Source organism: Ailuropoda melanoleuca, chromosome 9, assembly GCF_002007445.2.
Source record: "Ailuropoda melanoleuca isolate Jingjing chromosome 9, ASM200744v2, whole genome shotgun sequence".
Lineage (NCBI taxonomy): Eukaryota > Metazoa > Chordata > Mammalia > Carnivora > Ursidae > Ailuropoda > Ailuropoda melanoleuca.
In genome coordinates, this window is record NC_048226.1 from 69,553,319 (window position 1) to 69,574,623 (window position 21,305).

Genomic DNA, 21,305 nt, shown 5'->3' on the forward strand with positions numbered 1-21,305 from the left:
ATTTCTGCTCTAATCTTGGTCAACTCCTTCCTTGTCAGTGGGTTAGGCCTGTCCCTCTGTTGCTGTTCCAGTTTCTTGAGGTGAGAATATAGAAACTGCATTTTAGATTTTTCTATTCTTTTGAGTGAGGCTTGGATGGCTATGTATTTCCCCCTTAGGACTGCCTTTGCAGTATCCCATAGGTTTTGGACCGTTGTGTATTCATTCTCGTTGGTCTCCATAAATTGTTTAATTTGTTTTTTGATTTCCTGGTTTATCGAGTCATTCTTGAGCAGGATGGTTCTTAGCCTCCAAGTGTTTGAGTTTCTTCCAGGTTTTTCCTTGTGGTTGAGTTCCAATTTCAGAGCGTTGTGGTCTGAGAATATGCAGGGGATAATTTCAATCTTTTGGTATTGGCTGAGACCTGTTTTGTGTCCCAGAGCATGATCTATTCTTGAGAATGTTCCATGGGCATTAGAATAGAATGAGTATTCTTTGGTTCTGGGGTGTAGTGTTCTATATGTATCTAGGAGGTCCAACTCGTCAAGTATGGCATTCAAAGCCCTTATTTCTTTGTCGATTTCTTGCTTGGGTGTTCTGTCTATTTCTGATAGTGGAGTGTTGAGGTCCCCTACTATACTATTAACGTATTTTTATCTTTATGTTTCTTTATTCTGGTTAAGAGTTGGCTTGTGTATCTTGCTGCTCCCCTGTTGGGGGCATATATATTTATAATTGTCATATCCACTTCTTGGATACATCCTTTGAGAATAATACAGTGCCCTTCTGGGTCTCTAACTATAGTCTTTAGTTTAAAAGAGAGAATTGCTACCCCAGATTTCTTTTGAGGTCCATTGGTGTGAAAGATGGTATTCCATCCGTTTACTTTCAGTCTGAATGTATCTTTAGGTTCAAAATAAGTCTCTTGTAGACAGCAAATGGAAGGGTCATGTCTTTTTATCCAATCTGCAACCCTGTGGCGTTTTATGGGAGCATTTAGGACATTTACATTGAGACTGAATATTGAGAGATATGATTTTAATGATGCCATGTTGCCAGTAAAGTCTTTGTTTCTATCGATTGTGACTTTCTGTTCTGTATCACTCTTGGGGCCTTTTTACCTTTATAGAACATCCCCTTAATATCTCCTGTAGGGCTGGTTTCGTGGTTACGAAATTGGTCAATGACTGGCGATTCTGGAATGTCTTTATTTCTCCATCAATTCTGAATGACAGCCTTGCTGGATAAAGGATCCTTGGCTGCATGTTTTTCTCTGAAAGAGCTTTAAAAATGCCCCCCCAAGCCTTTCTCTCATTCCAGGTCTCTGTAGACAGGTCTGACGTAATCCTGATACCTTTGCCTTGGTACGTGAGAAATTTCTTTGCCCTGGCCGCTTTCAATACTGTATCCCTGGATCTAATATTTGCAAATTGGACATGAATGTTTGTTTCCCTTGCTAGATTAGGGAAGTTTTCAGCTACAATTTGTTCAAATATCTCTTCTAGACCTCTGTTTTTCTCCACCCCCTCAGGGATGCTGATGATTCTGACATTGGATCGTTTCATAGAGTCAGTAATCTNTGCTGATGATTCTGACATTGGGACGTTTCATTGAGTCAGTAATCTCCCGTAACCTACATTCCTGAGCGTGGATTTTTTTAAGTCCAGATTCTATTTTAGCTTTCTCTTCTACTAACCCATCCTCCAATTCACTGATACGTTCTTCTGCCTCATTCACCCTAGCTGTCAGAGCCTCTAGTTTTGACTGCATTTGGCTCATAGAATTTTTAATTTCTGCCAGACTCACTCTCATTTCCGCCCTTAGAGATTCTATATTCTCATTAAAATTTTCGTTAATACTTTTTTCAAGTCTACACATCATCTTGACCATTGTTACTCTGAATTACATTTCTGATAATTTTGGTTATATCCATATCCATTAGTTCTGTGGCAGAGGCCAGAGACTCATTGTCTTTTCTTTGATGGGGGGGATTTCTTCTTCTCATCATTCTGATGAGGAGAGGTTGTGGGGTTGTCCAGAGCCCAAATTATTGACCGGGACCCAGGCGGTGCGCCCTTGTTTTATAGGGATCTTAGGGATGTGGGCTTCTTGATTTTTCAGCCTGCCTTCTGGGAGAGGGGCCTGCCGCTCCGATACTCAGGCAACCCTGTTTGGGTAGAGTCTCCGTGTCCCCTGCGAGGGGGGATGGGGATGGGGAGAGGGGCCTGCGGTATTTCCAGGCTTTTGTTCTCTGGCGGCTTTCCCTGGCGGTTTGCTGTGCCTCTTCTGAGAGTCAGAGCAGCAGCAGCTGAATCTCAGCCTCTGTCACAGGATAGAGGGATCGCGGACCGTTCTCCACTGATGTTCTGGCCACTTTAACTGTTTCTGTTGGTGCTGCTCAACCCTGCAGTGTCCCGAGATGTGCGCCCTACACCTGGCGTCCCAGCCCTCACTTCCAGGGCTGGCATGTCTCTGTCCTTTGTGTTTCTAACACCGCCAGTCGCCAGCCACCAGCCACCCCCGTGCGCTCCTGGTCTCAGTCTGGTTCCAGTGAGTGCACCGGAGCTCTGTTTCAGTCTGGTGGTGCGTGTTCCCTGGCTCACGGTCTCAGTCTGCTCTCTCGCGGGTGCCGGTCCGTGAGTCTGCCTGCTCCCCCGCGCAGGTGGCTACCGCTTCCCGGCGCCCGAACGCGGTGGCTCCCTCCCCCTTCTGTTTATCTTCTGATATCTGTGCACGGTTTCACGGCTCCCCGCTTCGTACCTCAATACTCAGTGCTGGAGATGTTCATTTGTAGAGATCCAGATGTATCTTCCTGTGTCTCAGGCTGATTCCGTGGATGTTCAGGCTGGTATGGTACCTATCCAACTCGACTCAGGGGACCAGCTGAAAATGGGGTCCCCTACTCCTCTGCCATCTTAACTCCATTCTAAATTCATTTTACTTTTAAACTGGTTCTTTCAAATGATAAAAAAACATCCCAAGTGGAACATCTAGGTATTTGTAGATCGAGATTTTACATTCTATATATTAAGTTTTACTGTTCGCTAATTCATTGATTTACTAATTCTATAAACATTTAATGCATGCTTCAAGCTAGGTACCCTGCTCAGTTTTGGAAATACAAAACAAATAAGAAACCGTTACTGCCCTTCAGTAGCAGAAAATCTAAAAAAAAAAAAATTAAAGCTAAAATAATTCAAATAGTTTGCTATGGCATAGAATATGACAGATCAGTAAGACGGGAAAAAACAGTCCTGAAATAGACTTTAGTATACATAAAACTTTAACATATAACATTTACTTACAAACCAAATTACCAACTGACATAATAATTGCAATGTATCATCTGTTGGTACTGTCAGGTTGACTATATAAAATTGCTGATGTATGCTTTGACCTACAAGTGGCAATTTCCTGAGTCAACACAATCCAATAATGGGACAAACATCAGAGAAAAAAGAGATGTGTTAATCATACAAGCTTCCCTGCTTACCTGCTCAATTTCAACAGCATTAACAATGATCTCCCTGACTCTTTCTTCCGAAGGCTTATTTACTAAGTATTGAAACATCAGGCAAGCAAAGTCACAGTGAAGCCCCTAAAATAGAAGAAAAATACCACTGTCAAAGAATGTTTAATCACCTATTTTCACACTGTCATGTGTCAGGCATCATATAAAGTAGGTTCTAGGAATGCAACACAGAATTTCTGGAAGATAGGGGGGATTCATAGTACCAGGAACTACTTTCCTTCAAATCTCATTAAAATGCCAACTATAACAACCTATCATGAAAAATTTTCAGTGCCGGCAAATCTTAATTTGTCAACAGGAAAGATGAATTAACTAACAACAACAACAACAACAACAAATCTGCAACCAAAATCATTTTGGAAAGGAAAACAAAGCAAGGGCTGAAATGAAAATTCATTCATTTCTAATGGCTAAAAAAACAGAAATGATTGAAAACAAGTGTTTAAAGAAAAGGTGAAACTCAGATTTCAAAAAGACAACATTTATATTAAATAAGAATGGCTCAAGATAAAAATAAATTCAGTGCAATGAAAATGGAAAGAATTAAGAATGCCATTTGAAGCTGTACAAAGCAGAAATGACACTGCAGATAACCAAAGAAGAAAATAAATTTGTGAAATACCTTGAGAACAGAATGGTTATGCAAATGCAAGAAATGGGATAGAGCTTTAAATAATTACAGAACAGAGCAAGGAGATCCAACCTATAACAAACAGGATTCCAAAACACAGAACAGATGGTATAAAGTTGAAAACAACAGAAGTAATTGCAGAAAGTCAAAACAAAAAAAGAAAGAGGCCAGAGACAGAGAAAGATGATGTAGTGCAAAACAAAATTAAGCTAGACACTGTAAAATTAAGCAAGGCAGAGTCAATGAACATTTCTAAACTACAAAGAAAAAGAAGTAATTTTGTAAGCCACCAAGGGGCGAGGAGGACGAAGGAATGTGCACCTTAAAGGATTACAAATCAGAGTATGCTTGGGTTTTTCTAAAAAAATCAACAAAAACCAAAGACAAATGAAAGATAAGACTCAAATCAAAGGTTGTATTCCAAGGATTATTTTCCTAGTTATCATTCCCAGAAGAAACCATCAGAAAAAAAACCTCTTTGAATGGCTAATCTTAGAAGATTTGTTAGGCAAACATTTTTCCCAGACTGGACTCAAGAGGGTACTTCAAATTACCAAAGGCTGAATTTCAAATAAACCATGAAAGCTGTTAAAGAAGTGTTGATTAGAACTGACAGCTAGCTACCTATTACGGAGATGAGTAAATCAAAGGTAGGCACTCATATTGTTAAATCAATAAGTAAATAAAATTAATTTTGAGGTATAGCAATTCCAATCAAAATCTCAATAGGATTGTTTTTAGTTAAAAGAATTGGAGACTAGAACTTAATTATCTGAACAACTAAAAAAAAGGATAATTAAGTAACGTGATAGAGGTGCCAATTATTGCTACAATGGCAATCATATCACAATATATAAATGTATAAAATTAACATGTTATATATCTTAAATTCCCATCATATTATATGTCAAATGTGTTTCAATTAAAAAATTAATCTGGAACAATAATTGGGCAGAATCTTGTAAAAACAGTTTTAATAGGAAAGTTATGAGATTTATCCTACTAGTTATCAAAACATAAAAGTGTCTGGGGGCGCCTGGGGGGCTCAGTTGTTAAGCATCCCGCTATTGATTTTGGCTCAAGTCATGATCTCTGGGTTGTGAGATCGAGCCCCACGTCATGCTCTGCACTGGGCACAGAGCCTGCTTGAGATTCTCTTTCGCCCTCTCCCTCTGCCCCTCCCCCTCCTTAAAAAAAAAGTTTGGCATGAAATTTGACAGATAGGCTAATGAAAGGAAAAACAAGCCCCAAAACAGATTTTAGTACACTTAAAAACCTTAATATATAATAAAGAAGACATCGCAAGTCAGTGGAGAAGGATGGATTACTTAATAAGGAGAACTAGAAAAATTTCTTGAGTGTATGAAATAAAATTAAATTCTAACTTATCCTATACTACATTTATACTAAATTCTGTACTTATACTAAACAAAGTCCAATGGTATTACAGAGTTAGACGTTATGAAGTCAAGAGGAAAATATGTGTGATTACTTAACTAATCTCTAGAAGAAGATCACATCAATTTCAGGTTTTTGTATGTTACAAGAAAAAACAAAATTAAAAAGCAAAGGACGAACTGGGAAAATATTTGCAAAAATGTGACAAAAATAATATTTTATATTATATTCATACAATAAATACAACAAATTCATAAACAAACACTTATTGAAAGAGCCCCATCAGTCACTATGCACTGGGAAAATATAGCAACAGAAACAGAGGCAAGAGACAAGAATAGGTAAATACAGAAAAAAATACAAATGACTAAAGTCATTCTGGAAAAAAAAAGTTCACTCTAAGTAGTAATCAAATAAATGCAAATAAAACCAATAATGAGAAACCATTACCCCTATCAACTTTGTCAAATATTTAAAACATAAATGCAAATTCTGGTTAGGTTATGGTAAGAAAAGACATGTTCATGTGTTGCTGGGTGGGGCTTTCTATAAAATTTCTGGGAAGAAATTTGCAAAGTAGTATGGATAACCTCAAAATGTTCGTACCTTATAACGTAGTAATTCTGCTTCTAGGCAATCTACCTTAGGAAAATAATATGAAAATGGGATAAAGCTTATACACAAAAGATATTCATTTTGCATTATAGCCAAAGAAATAAAAAACCTAGAAACAACCTAAATTTCCAAAGAAATAAAAAACCTAGAAACAACCTAAATTTCCAAAGAAAAAAATTCTTGGAAATTTTCTTGTTTCACTAGATATTCACAAATATTCTTGTTTCACTAGAATATTATATATCTAGGTTGGAGGTTAAGATGGCGGAGGAGTAGGGGACCCCTTTTTCAGCCGGTCCCCCGAGTTGAGCTGGATAGGTACCAGATCAGCAGGAATATCCACGGAATCAGCCTGAGACGCAGGAAGATACATCTGGATCTCTACAAATGAACATCTCCAGCGCTGAGTATCGAGGTACGAAGCGGGGAGCCGTGAAACCGCGCACAGATATCGGAAGCTAAACAGAAGGGGGAGGGAGCCGCCGTGTCAGGGCGCCGGGAAGCGGTAGCCACCTGCAAGGGGGAGCGGACAGACCGCGGACCCGCACGCTTGAGACAGCAGGCTGAGAAGGGAGCTCCGGGAGCGCACGCGGGACGGCTGGCGGTTGGCGGGCCACCTGCACGGGGGAGCAGGCGGACTCGCGGACGGCACCCGCGAGACAACAGACTTAGAACGCGAGCTCCAGGAGCGCGCGCGCAGGGCGGCTGGCGGGCCACCTGCACCGGGGAGCGGGCGGACCGCGGACCCGCACTCTGGAAACGGCAGACTGAGTCCGTGAGCCGGGAGCGTGCACCACCAAGCATCTCACGGAGCTCCGGAGCTCCGGTGTGCTCACTGGATCGAGGCTGAGACCGGGAGCTCCGGGAGCGTCCGCGGGGCGGCTGGCGGCTGGAGGGCCACCTGCACGGGGGAGCAGGCGGACTCGCGGTCAGCACCCGTGAGACACCAGACTGAGACGGGGAGCTCCGGGAGCCCGCGCGGGGCGGCTGGCGGCTGGCGGGGTTGGAAACACAAAGGACAGAGACGTGCCGGCCCTGGAAGTGAGGGCTGGGACGCCGGGTGTGGGGCGCACAGCCCGGGATGCTGCAGGGTTGAGCAGCACCAACAGAAACAGAGTTAAAGTGGCCAGAACATCAGTGGAGAACGATCCGCGATCCCTCTGTTCTGAGACAGAGGCTGAATTTCAGCCGCTGCTGCTCTCTCAGAAGAGGCATAGCAAACCGCCAGGGAAAGCCGCCAGAGAACAAAAGCCCGGAAATACCGGCTCACAGGGTGCCCATCCCCATCCCCCCTCGCAAGGGACACAGAGACTCTACCCAAACAGGGTTTTCTGAGTACCGGCAGGCAGGCCCCTCCCCCAGAAGGCAGGCTGAAAAATCAAGAAGCCCACAACCCGGAGCGCCTGAGTGGCGCAGTCACCAAGCACCTGTCTTCGGATTAGGGTGTGATCACAACGCTCCGTAAGGAGTCCTTCATCGGGCTTCTCCACCGGGAACCTGCTTCTTCCTCTCCCACTCCTCTGCTTGGGTTCCCTTTCTTGCTGACTGTCTCTCTCTCTCTCAAATAAATAAATAAACTCTTTAAGGAAGAAGCCCACATCCCTAAGATCTCTATAAAACAAGGGCGCACGGCCTGGGTCCCAGTCAACACTTGGGCTCTGGACAACCCTGCAATCTCTCTTCATCAGAATGACGAGAAGGAGAAGTCCCCCCCAGCAAAGAAAAGATAATGAGTCTGTGGCCTCTGCCACAGAATTGGCCTCGGCCACAGAATTAATACATATGGATGTATCCCAATTATCAGAAATGGAATTCAGAGCAACAATGGTCAAGATGATGAGTAAACTTGAAAAAAGCATCAGAGAAAGCGTTGCTGAGAATATAGAATCCCTAAGGGCAGAAATGAGAGCGAATCTGACAGAAATTAAAAATTCTATGGGCCAAATACAGTCAAAACTAGAGGCTCTGACGGCCAGGGTCACCGAGGCAGAGGAACGCGTTAGCGAATTGGAGGATGGGTTAGTAGAAGAAAAAACGAAAATAGAAGCTGGTCTTAAAAAAATCCACGCCCACGAATGTAGATTACGGGAGATTACTGACTCTATGAAACGATCCAATGTCAGAATCATCGGCATCCCTGAAGGGGTGGAGAAAAACAGAGGTCTAGAAGAGATATTTGAACAAATTGTAGCTGAAAACTTCCCTAATCTAGCAAGGGAAACAAGCATTCGTGTCCAAGAGGCAGAGAGGACCCCATCCAAGCTCAACCAGGACAAACCTACGCCACGGCATGTCATAGTGCAATTCGCAAATATTAGATCCAAGGATACAGTATTGAAAGCGGCCAGGGCAAAGAAATTTCTCACGTACCAAGGCAAAGGTATCAGGATTACGTCAGACCTGTCTACAGAGACCTGGAATGAGAGAAAGGCTTGGGGGGGCATTTTTAAAGCTCTTTCAGAGAAAAACATGCAGCCAAGGATCCTTTATCCAGCAAAGCTGTCATTCAGAATTGATGGAGAAATAAAGACGTTCCAAAATCGCCAATCATTAACCAATTTCGTAACCACGAAACCAGCCCTACAGGAGATATTAAGGGGGGCTCTATAAAGGTAAAAAGGCCCCAAGAGTGATACAGAGCAGCAAGTCACAACCGATACAAAGACTTTAAAGAGAAATGGCATCATTAAAATCATATCTGTCAATAATCTCTATCAATCTAAATGGCTTAAACTCTCCCATAAAACGCCACAGGGTTGCAGATTGGATAAAAAGACATGACCCATCCATTTGCTGTCTACAAGAGACTCATTTTGAACCCAAAGATGCATTCAGACTTAGAGTAAGGGGATGGAGTACCATCTTCCACGCAAATGGACCTCAAAAGAAAGCTGGAGTAGCAATTCTCATATCAGATAGACTGGATTTTAAACTAGAGGCCATAGAGAGAGATACAGAAGGGCACTATATTATTCTTAAAGGAAGTATTCAACAAGTGGATATGACAATTATTAATATATATGCCCCCAACAGGGGAGCAGCAAGATACACAAGCCAACTCTTAACCAAAATAAAGAGACATATAGATAAGAACACAGTAATAGTAGGGGACCTCAACACCCCACTATCAGAAATAGACAGAACACCCTGGCAAAAACTAAGCAAAGAATCAAAGGCTTTGAATGCCATACTCGACGAGTTGGACCTCATAGATATATATAGAACACTACACCCCAGAACCAAAGAATACTCATTCTATTCAAATGCCCATGGAACATTCTCAAGAATAGATCATGCTCTGGGACACAAAACAGGTCTCAGCCAATACCAAAAGATTGAAATTATCCCCTGCATATTCTCAGACCACAACGCTCTGAAATTGGAACTCAACCACAAGGAAAAACCTGGAAGAAACTCAAACACTTGGAGGCTAAGAACCATCCTGCTCAAGAATGACTCGATAAACCAGGAAATCAAAAAACAAATTAAACAATTTATGGAGACCAACGAGAATGAATACACAACGGTCCAAAACCTATGGGATACTGCAAAGGCAGTCCTAAGGGGGAAATACATAGCCATCCAAGCCTCACTCAAAAGAATAGAAAAATCTAAAATGCAGTTTCTATATTCTCACCTCAAGAAACTGGAACAGCAACAGAGGGACAGGCCTAACCCACTGACAAGGAAGGAGTTGACCAAGATTAGAGCAGAAATCAATGAATTAGAGACCAGAACCACAGTAGAGCAGATCAACAGGACTAGAAGCTGGTTCTTTGAGAGAATCCATAAAATTGATAGACCACTGGCAAAACTTGTCCAAAAACAAAGAGAAAGGACTGAGATTATTAAAATTATGACTGAAAAGGGAGAGGTCACGACCAGCACCATTGAAATTGCAAGGATTATTAGAAACTTTTATCAACAGCTATATGCCAAAAAACTAAACAATCTGGAAGAGATGGAGGCCTTCCTGGAAACCTATAAACTACCAAGACTGAAACAGGAAGAAATAGATTTCTTAAATAGGCCAATTAACTATGAAGAAATTGAGTCAGTGATAAACAACCTTCCAAATAATAAAACTCCAGGCCCAGACGGTTTTCCTGGGGAATTCTACCAAACATTCAAAGAAGAAATAATACCTATTCTCCTAAAGCTATTTCAAAAAATAGAAACAGAAGGAAAGCTACCAAACTCATTCTATGAGGCTAATATTACCTTGATCCCCAAACCAGGCAAAGACCCCCTCAAAAAGGAGAATTACAGACCGATTTCTCTAATGAATATGGATGCCAAAATCCTCAACAAGATCCTTGCTAATAGAATCCAACAGTACATTAAAAGGATTATCCATCATGACCAAGTGGGATTCATACCTGGGATGCAAGCATGGTTCAACACTCGCAAATCAATCAATGTGATACATCATATCAACAAGAAAAGACTCAAGAACCATATGATCCTCTCAATTGATGCAGAAAAAGCATTTGACAAAATACAGCATCCTTTCCTGATTAAAACCCTTCAGAGTGTAGGAATAGAGGGTACATTTCTCAATCTCATAAAAGCCATCTATGAAAAGCCTACTGCAAGCATTATTCTCAATGGGGAAAAGCTGGAAGCCTTTCCCTTAAGATCAGGAACACGACAAGGATGCCCACTCTCGCCACTATTATTCAACATAGTACTAGAAGTCCTTGCAACAGCAATCAGAAGACAAAAAGGGATCAAAGGTATCCAAATCGGCAAAGAAGAAGTCAAACTGTCTCTCTTTGCAGATGACATGATACTCTATATGGAAAACCCAAAGGAATCCACTCCCAAACTATTAGAAGTTATAGAACAATTCAGTAAGGTGGCAGGATACAAAATCAATGCCCAGAAATCAGTTGCATTTCTATACACGAATAACGAGACTGAAGAAAGAGAAATTAGGGAATCCATCCCATTTACAATAACACCAAAAACCATGCGTTACCTTGGAATTAACTTAACCAGAGACGTAAAGGACCTATATGCTAGAAACTATAGATCACTTTTGAAAGATATTGAGGAAGACATAAAAAGATGGAAAAATATTCCATGCTCATGGATTGGAAGAATTAACATAGTTAAAATGTCCATACTACCCAGAGCAATCTACACTTTCAATGCTATCCCGATCAAAATACCGAGGACATTTTTCAAAGAACTGGAACAAATAGTCCTTAAATTTGTATGGAACCAGAAAAGGCCCCGAATCTCCAAGGAACTGTTGAAAAGGAAAAACAAAGCTGGGGGCATCACAATGCCGGATTTCGAGCTGTACTACAAAGCTGTGATCACAAAGACAGCATGGTACTGGCACAAAAACAGACACATCGACCAATGGAACAGAATAGAGAACCCAGAAATGGACCCTCGGCTCTTTGGGCAACTAATCTTTGATAAAGCAGGAAAAAACATCCGGTGGAAAAAAGACAGTCTCTTCAATAAATGGTGCTGGGAAAATTGGACAGCTACATGCAAAAGAATGAAACTTGACCACTCTCTCACACCATACACAAAAATAAACTCCAAATGGATGAAAGACCTCAATGTGAGACAGGAATCCATCAAAATTCTAGAGGAGAACATAGGCAACAACTTCTATGACATCGGCCAGAGCAACCTTTTTCACGACACATCTCCAAAGGCAAGAGAAATAAAAGATAAAATGAACTTATGGGACTTTATCAGGATAAAGAGCTTCTGCACAGCCAAGGAAACAGTCAAAAAAACTAAGAGACAGCCCACGGAATGGGAGAATATATTTGCAAAGGACACCACAGATAAAGGACTGGTATCCAAGATCTACAAAGAACTTCTCAAACTCAATACACGAGAAACAAATAAACAAATCATAAAATGGGCAGAAGATATGAACAGACACTTTTCCAATGAAGACATACAAATGGCTAACAGACACATGAAAAAATGTTCAAAATCATTAGCCATCAGGGAAATTCAAATCAAAACCACACTGAGATACCACCTTACGCCAGTTAGAATGGCAAAGATAGACAAGGCAAGAAACAACAATTGTTGGAGAGGATGTGGAGAAAGGGGATCCCTCCTACATTGTTGGTGGGAATGCAAGTTGGTACAGCCACTCTGGAAAACAGTGTGGAGGTCCCTTAAAAAGTTAAAAATTGAACTACCCTATGACCCAGCCATTGCACTACTGGGTGTTTACCCCAAAGATACAGACGTAGTAAAGAGAAGGGCCATATGCACCCCAATGTTCATAGCTGCATTGTCCACAATAGCCAAATCATGGAAGGAGCCGAGATGCCCTTCAACAGATGACTGGATTAAGAAGCTGTGGTCCATATATACAATGGAATATTACTCAGCTATCAGAAAGAACGAATTCTCAACATTTGCTGCAACATGGACGGCACTGGAGGAGATAATGCTAAGTGAAATAAGTCAAGCAGAGAAAGACAATTATCATATGATTTCTCTCATCTATGGAACATAAGAACTAGGAGGATCGGTAGGGGAAGAAAGGGATAAAGAAAAGGGGGGTAATCAGAGGGGGGAATGAAACATGAGAGACTATGGACTGTGAGAGGCAAACTGAGGACTTCAGAGGGGAGGGGGTGGGGGAAGGGGATAGCCTGGTGATGGGTAGTAGGGAGGGCACGTATTGCATGGTGCACTGGGTGTTATACGCAACTAATGAAGCATCAAGCTTTACATCGGAATCTGGGGATGTACTGTATGGTGATTAACACAATATAATAAAATAAAATTTAAAAAATAAATAAATAAATAAATAAAAAAAAAGAATATTATATATCTAACAAAACTACTCTTTTTTTTAAAACTACTTTTTCCAAAAAACGCTTAATTTCACAGAAAAATTCTTACACTGTTCGCTAAAAATATCTCAGCTCATAAAAATATGAAAAAAGAATATTTCAAATTATAAAATTATGTTCATATATATCTACATAGGTTTAAATGTAGAAAACTGTCTAAAAAGAAATACAATGAAATACTAAAAGTGATTATCTCTCTCTGCTAAGACTAAGTGATTTTATTCTCTTAATTCTCAATAATCACCACAGACATTTATGATAAAAATTATTAGGAACTGAAAGACATGAAACTACAAAAATTATACAAAGCATTTTATGGCACTTATAAAGTATTTTTACACATACTGGTTCATTTTATTTTAACAAAGCCCTGTCAAGATTTATAGTCGAAGAAAAAGAGGCTCAGAGAAGTTAATAACAAGGTCACTTAGGAATAAACTGAGGGGCCAGGATTAGTGTAGTCAATACATATGAACTGAAGGCTGTGATGGGCTAACCCCCGAGAACAGGGAGAAAAGTAAGACAAGGTGTCTGCACACAGGGAACCTAGAGTCCAGCAGAGGAGAGGGGTAAGAAGTACAGCACATGTTAGGGACAGATTCCATTTCAAAGGGATACATAAAGGAAAGAGTGGTCAATTCCACCTAACTGAGTCGGAGAAGTTTTGAGTTGCCACTTGTAAGAAGGTAATCAACAGATGAAAAAAAAAATGGCAGGAAGGTGGAAAGGGTTATTGCAGGCAAAGGGAGACAAGATCTAATTACTAGCTGGATGTGGCTGAGAAAGAAAAAAAGCAATCTAAAATGACTCCCAGATTTCAAATTTGGATGGTTGGATAGAAGGTAGCACCACTCGAAGAGACAGGGAAAACAGAACAAATTTAGGGAGAAAGATAATGAGTTTGATTTCTGAAATATTAGGTTTGAGGTATCTGTGGAGCCTTCCAGGAGAAACTAACATGCACTTGAACACCTGGGTTTGGAGCTCAGGAAAGAATGTCTGTGCCCAAGTTTTGGGTTGTTTATGAGCATCTAAATGGCAGCTGATCCCATGGAAATAGATAAGATCAGCCAGGAGGTCATGTACAGTGAAGAAGAGAGGCCAAGGTGGGGACCCAGGATTTGATGATATTTAAGGATGGGGGAGTCTGAGGAGCAACAGTAAGAGGCAGGAGAAAAATATGATTCTTAAAAACCAAGGAAGAAATTACTTCCTATTTTCTTCTAATGACCAGGATATCTGTGTTATCATCAGCATTTTCCAGGGGAAGGAAAAATAAATGAGCACCAAATATGAATACAAATACAGCTAGAAGAATAGTTCATTCCTTACTTCATCTCTGCTGATGAGTTCATTGGAAAACGTGAGTCCAGGCATAAGACCTCTTTTCTTTAGCCAGAATATAGCAGCAAAAGATCCCGAGAAGAAAATCCCTTCTACAGCAGCAAAAGCCACCACTCTTTCCCCTAGGAGACATAAAATAGTTTTATTTTCTAAAATATCACATCCTGTAGACATTTTCAAGCTCATGTCTATAAAATATACATATTTTTAACATATATATTTATACCAATATCACAACTATTTTGCCAAGAAACAAAATCAACAAATTAGTGCCATGGCCAAGGGCCTTCAGAGGAGGAAATAATGCCACCTCTACCTACTACAGCAGAAGGGTATGTAGGTATGTCGACTTGAAATCTTGTATCAGACATTGGACTCCTATCACTCTTGGTATCTGGACAAAGGAGATCTTTCCCTACTCAAAAAAAAAAAAATAAGTGATTTATCTGCACACCACACATGTCTATGAGTGTAGTATGTGCATGTAAGTGTGTGTGTGTATTGGAATAGAGAGTAGAAGATAAGATTTTATGACAAATGTCTCCCTCTTTATGGTTGAGGGAGGGAAGGTTGCTGAGGTTTTTATTTTTAGAAACCTAAGATATCTTAGAGATTAGCAGTAAACATTTCGAAAAACATTGCCATGCACCTGCAATTAAAAAAAATATATGAATCCAGCTAAAGAGAGAAAGTGTATCTGTTGGATAAAATATCCTATCACATAAGCAAAAATACTATCTTCTGGTAAATACGTAAAGCCCAGTTTCAAAGGTTACTCACTGTTAGGCAAGGACATTGCAGAAGCCCATCTCCTTTGGAACCATATCTGTAACACTGTCTCTAGGGGTTGACTGTAAGTCTAACCCAAACAAATGCCACCACATTGCATATGCTCAAGAGAAGTATTTATAGACATGTCTGTCTAGGGAGAAAGGTTTGGTCTATAAGACTACGGGATAAAGGCAGCTGAGCGCTTGAACCAACTACAGGCCTGTTTCATCAATAACATCACAGCTTGTATCCTAGTACTGTCACAGGATGAAAAACAGAGCGGGTGCTTAATAAATGTGTTCTGAACTGAATCAATAAAAATATTTAAGCACTAGATGATAAAAGACATTACTATTCATTCTATGAAAACTGCTAAAATCTGATTCAGAATACTTAATAACTTCCAGAACAAAGGTAATTGTAATACTTAAATTTCAAAAAGAAAGATGACTTAAATTTGAATATTTCTTAAATATTTCTGGCAGTCTCTAAATAGCGCTTTGGTTTGTTCTCGCTCTTTCCCCTGATTATCTTAAATAAATCAAATCAGATCAATTATATCAAATACTTGTCTATTAGTAGCCCAAAACATCAGAAAAACTTTTATAACATTTTATTTCTACAATTTTAAAAATCACCTAGAAAAAAATAACAGAAGAAATGTAAATTATATAAGTTCTTATTGAGTATATACTGTGTAGAAGGAATTATTAAGAGAAGAGTCTTTAGTGTACTATATACTAAATACAAAATATAATAATTATTACTATGGTCTTTAAAACAAAACTGGCTCTTTAGGCTAGCTATATTTTGAAATGAAGATTTGTCCTTATTTTAACGTACAGATTACTATATTTTCATCTTGCTGTTAGTAAGATAATGGATAGTTACAAACTGATGCCTTCTTCATTGTCCTTAAGGTAATGTCATGTGCACATTTAAATATAAAAGAACTAGATTATAATACAAACATTGTGTTGTAATTTATAGGAGGAAATTTTTATTTTAACTATTCTACGCGTTCACGTGAATGCTAAAGAATGAAAGTCATGACAGAAATTGTTATAGAAGGCTATTCTTTTTGGAAAGGATTGAGAGAGGTAAACTTTACAAATTTCAAGAGTAGATGTATATTAAAAAGAGACTTCCAAAATATTTCTTCTAAAAGCTATAATGAATGTGAAGGCCTCATGAATTGTTTTAGAGATGGGAAAGTAGAGTATAGGTTTTTTCCTTTAGGCAGTAACTTTATTCCTGCCGTATTTCCTCTAACTTTGCCTTTCAATAATTTCACTCAGAGTGTATAGTTCTTTATTATGTAGGTCCTACATAATGAAGGATTCTTTTGATGTATAAATTTATGTCTTCCTCCATTTCAGGAAGTTGTTTTTTTTATTATATTTTTTCAGTTGGTACAAAGCCTATTCTTCTTCTTTTTTTTTTTAAGATTTATTTATTTATTTTAGAGAGTGAGAGAGAGAACACACAGTGGGGGGCAGAGGGAGAGAGAATCTCCAACAGACTCCCCGCTGTGTGTGGAGCCTGAGGTAGGGCTCAATCTCATGACCCTGAGATCATGACCTGAGTCAAAACCAACAGTCTGATGCTTAAGTGACTGAGCCACTCAGGCGCCCCCAAAGCTTATTGTTTAAAATTATACTTCCAATTATTTGTTCTCAGGATCTTCTACAAAACACGTGGAATTCTTGATTTTTTTTTTTTTGCATGTACAGTTGACCCTTGAACAACATGGAGGTTAGGGGTGCTAAGCCCCTATGCGGTTGAAAATCCATGTACAATTTTTGCCTCCCCAAAAACTTAGCTACTAATAACCTACTATTGACTAGAAGCCTGACAGAAAAGTCAACACAAGTCTCGGGGTTAAGATGGCGGAGGAGTAGGGGACCCCTTTTTCAGCCGGTCCCCTGAGTTGAGCTGGATAGGTCAGACCAGCAGGAACATCCACGGAATCAGCCTGAGACGCAGGAAGATACATCTGGATCTCTACAAATGAACATCTCCAGCGCTGAGTATCGAGGTACGAAGCGGGGAGCCGTGAAACCGCGCACAGATATCGGAAGCTAAACAGAAGGGGGAGGGAGCCGCCGTGTCAGGGCGCCGGGAAGCGGTAGCCACCTGCAAGGGGGAGCGGACAGACCGCGGACCCGCACGCTTGAGACAGCAGGCTGAGAAGGGAGCTCCGGGAGCGCACGCGGGACGGCTGGCGGTTGGCGGGCCACCTGCACGGGGGAGCAGGCGGACTCGCGGACGGCACCCGCGAGACAACAGACTTAGAACGCGAGCTCCAGGAGCGCGCGCGCAGGGCGGCTGGCGGGCCACCTGCACCGGGGAGCGGGCGGACCGCGGACCCGCACTCTGGAAACGGCAGACTGAGTCCGTGAGCCGGGAGCGTGCACCACCAAGCATCTCACGGAGCTCCGGAGCTCCGGTGTGCTCACTGGATCGAGGCTGAGACCGGGAGCTCCGGGAGCGTCCGCGGGGCGGCTGGCGGCTGGAGGGCCACCTGCACGGGGGAGCAGGCGGACTCGCGGTCAGCACCCGTGAGACACCAGACTGAGACGGGGAGCTCCGGGAGCCCGCGCGGGGCGGCTGGCGGCTGGCGGGGTTGGAAACACAAAGGACAGAGACGTGCCGGCCCTGGAAGTGAGGGCTGGGACGCCGGGTGTGGGGCGCACAGCCCGGGATGCTGCAGGGTTGAGCAGCACCAACAGAAACAGAGTTAAAGTGGCCAGAACATCAGTGGAGAACGATCCGCGATCCCTCTGTTCTGAGACAGAGGCTGAATTTCAGCCGCTGCTGCTCTCTCAGAAGAGGCATAGCAAACCGCCAGGGAAAGCCGCCAGAGAACAAAAGCCCGGAAATACCGGCTCACAGGGTGCCCATCCCCATCCCCCCTCGCAAGGGACACAGAGACTCTACCCAAACAGGGTTTTCTGAGTACCGGCAGGCAGGCCCCTCCCCCAGAAGGCAGGCTGAAAAATCAAGAAGCCCACAACCCGGAGCGCCTGAGTGGCGCAGTCACCAAGCACCTGTCTTCGGATTAGGGTGTGATCACAACGCTCCGTAAGGAGTCCCTCATCGGGCTTCTCCACCGGGAACCTGCTTCTTCCTCTCCCACTCCTCTGCTTGGGTTCCCTTTCTTGCTGACTGTCTCTCTCTCTCTCAAATAAATAAATAAACTCTTTAAGGAAGAAGCCCACATCCCTAAGATCTCTATAAAACAAGGGCGCACGGCCTGGGTCCCAGTCAACACTTGGGCTCTGGACAACCCTGCAATCTCTCTTCATCAGAATGACGAGAAGGAGAAGTCCCCCCCAGCAAAGAAAAGATAATGAGTCTGTGGCCTCTGCCACAGAATTGGCCTCGGCCACAGAATTAATACATATGGATGTATCCCAATTATCAGAAATGGAATTCAGAGCAACAATGGTCAAGATGATGAGTAAACTTGAAAAAAGCATCAGAGAAAGCGTTGCTGAGAATATAGAATCCCTAAGGGCAGAAATGAGAGCGAATCTGACAGAAATTAAAAATTCTATGGGCCAAATACAGTCAAAACTAGAGGCTCTGACGGCCAGGGTCACCGAGGCAGAGGAACGCGTTAGCGAATTGGAGGATGGGTTAGTAGAAGAAAAAACGAAAATAGAAGCTGGTCTTAAAAAAATCCACGCCCACGAATGTAGATTACGGGAGATTACTGACTCTATGAAACGATCCAATGTCAGAATCATCGGCATCCCTGAAGGGGTGGAGAAAAACAGAGGTCTAGAAGAGATATTTGAACAAATTGTAGCTGAAAACTTCCCTAATCTAGCAAGGGAAACAAGCATTCGTGTCCAAGAGGCAGAGAGGACCCCATCCAAGCTCAACCAGGACAAACCTACGCCACGGCATGTCATAGTGCAATTCGCAAATATTAGATCCAAGGATACAGTATTGAAAGCGGCCAGGGCAAAGAAATTTCTCACGTACCAAGGCAAAGGTATCAGGATTACGTCAGACCTGTCTACAGAGACCTGGAATGAGAGAAAGGCTTGGGGGGGCATTTTTAAAGCTCTTTCAGAGAAAAACATGCAGCCAAGGATCCTTTATCCAGCAAAGCTGTCATTCAGAATTGATGGAGAAATAAAGACGTTCCAAAATCGCCAATCATTAACCAATTTCGTAACCACGAAACCAGCCCTACAGGAGATATTAAGGGGGGCTCTATAAAGGTAAAAAGGCCCCAAGAGTGATACAGAGCAGCAAGTCACAACCGATACAAAGACTTTAAAGAGAAATGGCATCATTAAAATCATATCTGTCAATAATCTCTATCAATCTAAATGGCTTAAACTCTCCCATAAAACGCCACAGGGTTGCAGATTGGATAAAAAGACATGACCCATCCATTTGCTGTCTACAAGAGACTCATTTTGAACCCAAAGATGCATTCAGACTTAGAGTAAGGGGATGGAGTACCATCTTCCACGCAAATGGACCTCAAAAGAAAGCTGGAGTAGCAATTCTCATATCAGATAGACTGGATTTTAAACTAGAGGCCATAGAGAGAGATACAGAAGGGCACTATATTATTCTTAAAGGAAGTATTCAACAAGTGGATATGACAATTATTAATATATATGCCCCCAACAGGGGAGCAGCAAGATACACAAGCCAACTCTTAACCAAAATAAAGAGACATATAGATAAGAACACAGTAATAGTAGGGGACCTCAACACCCCACTATCAGAAATAGACAGAACACCCTGGCAAAAACTAAGCAAAGAATCAAAGGCTTTGAATGCCATACTCGACGAGTTGGACCTCATAGATATATATAGAACACTACACCCCAGAACCAAAGAATACTCATTCTATTCAAATGCCCATGGAACATTCTCAAGAATAGATCATGCTCTGGGACACAAAACAGGTCTCAGCCAATACCAAAAGATTGAAATTATCCCCTGCATATTCTCAGACCACAACGCTCTGAAATTGGAACTCAACCACAAGGAAAAACCTGGAAGAAACTCAAACACTTGGAGGCTAAGAACCATCCTGCTCAAGAATGACTCGATAAACCAGGAAATCAAAAAACAAATTAAACAATTTATGGAGACCAACGAGAATGAATACACAACGGTCCAAAACCTATGGGATACTGCAAAGGCAGTCCTAAGGGGGAAATACATAGCCATCCAAGCCTCACTCAAAAGAATAGAAAAATCTAAAATGCAGTTTCTATATTCTCACCTCAAGAAACTGGAACAGCAACAGAGGGACAGGCCTAACCCACTGACAAGGAAGGAGTTGACCAAGATTAGAGCAGAAATCAATGAATTAGAGACCAGAACCACAGTAGAGCAGATCAACAGGACTAGAAGCTGGTTCTTTGAGAGAATCCATAAAATTGATAGACCACTGGCAAAACTTGTCCAAAAACAAAGAGAAAGGACTGAGATTATTAAAATTATGACTGAAAAGGGAGAGGTCACGACCAGCACCATTGAAATTGCAAGGATTATTAGAAACTTTTATCAACAGCTATATGCCAAAAAACTAAACAATCTGGAAGAGATGGAGGCCTTCCTGGAAACCTATAAACTACCAAGACTGAAACAGGAAGAAATAGATTTCTTAAATAGGCCAATTAACTATGAAGAAATTGAGTCAGTGATAAACAACCTTCCAAATAATAAAACTCCAGGCCCAGACGGTTTTCCTGGGGAATTCTACCAAACATTCAAAGAAGAAATAATACCTATTCTCCTAAAGCTATTTCAAAAAATAGAAACAGAAGGAAAGCTACCAAACTCATTCTATGAGGCTAATATTACCTTGATCCCCAAACCAGGCAAAGACCCCCTCAAAAAGGAGAATTACAGACCGATTTCTCTAATGAATATGGATGCCAAAATCCTCAACAAGATCCTTGCTAATAGAATCCAACAGTACATTAAAAGGATTATCCATCATGACCAAGTGGGATTCATACCTGGGATGCAAGCATGGTTCAACACTCGCAAATCAATCAATGTGATACATCATATCAACAAGAAAAGACTCAAGAACCATATGATCCTCTCAATTGATGCAGAAAAAGCATTTGACAAAATACAGCATCCTTTCCTGATTAAAACCCTTCAGAGTGTAGGAATAGAGGGTACATTTCTCAATCTC

General features: G+C 41.5%; 1 protein-coding gene across 7 annotated transcripts in view; it reads right to left on the bottom strand.

The window, feature by feature from the left end:
• RRM2B (ribonucleotide reductase regulatory TP53 inducible subunit M2B) overlaps window positions 1-21,305 on the bottom strand; it is an 88,609-nt gene that overhangs the window by 44,932 nt on the left and 22,372 nt on the right. For 6 of the 7 annotated variants that reach the window (XM_034668404.1, XM_034668403.1, XM_011229138.3 and 3 more), the window contains exons 6-7: window positions 14,336-14,469; window positions 3,473-3,577 (exon numbers count right to left, since the gene is read on the bottom strand). In XM_034668404.1, coding sequence (XP_034524295.1) covers window positions 3,473-3,577; window positions 14,336-14,469 — 239 coding nt within the window. The remainder of the gene's footprint in view (window positions 1-3,472; window positions 3,578-14,335; window positions 14,470-21,305) is intronic. The other variant, XM_019803132.2, reaches the window with a different exon arrangement.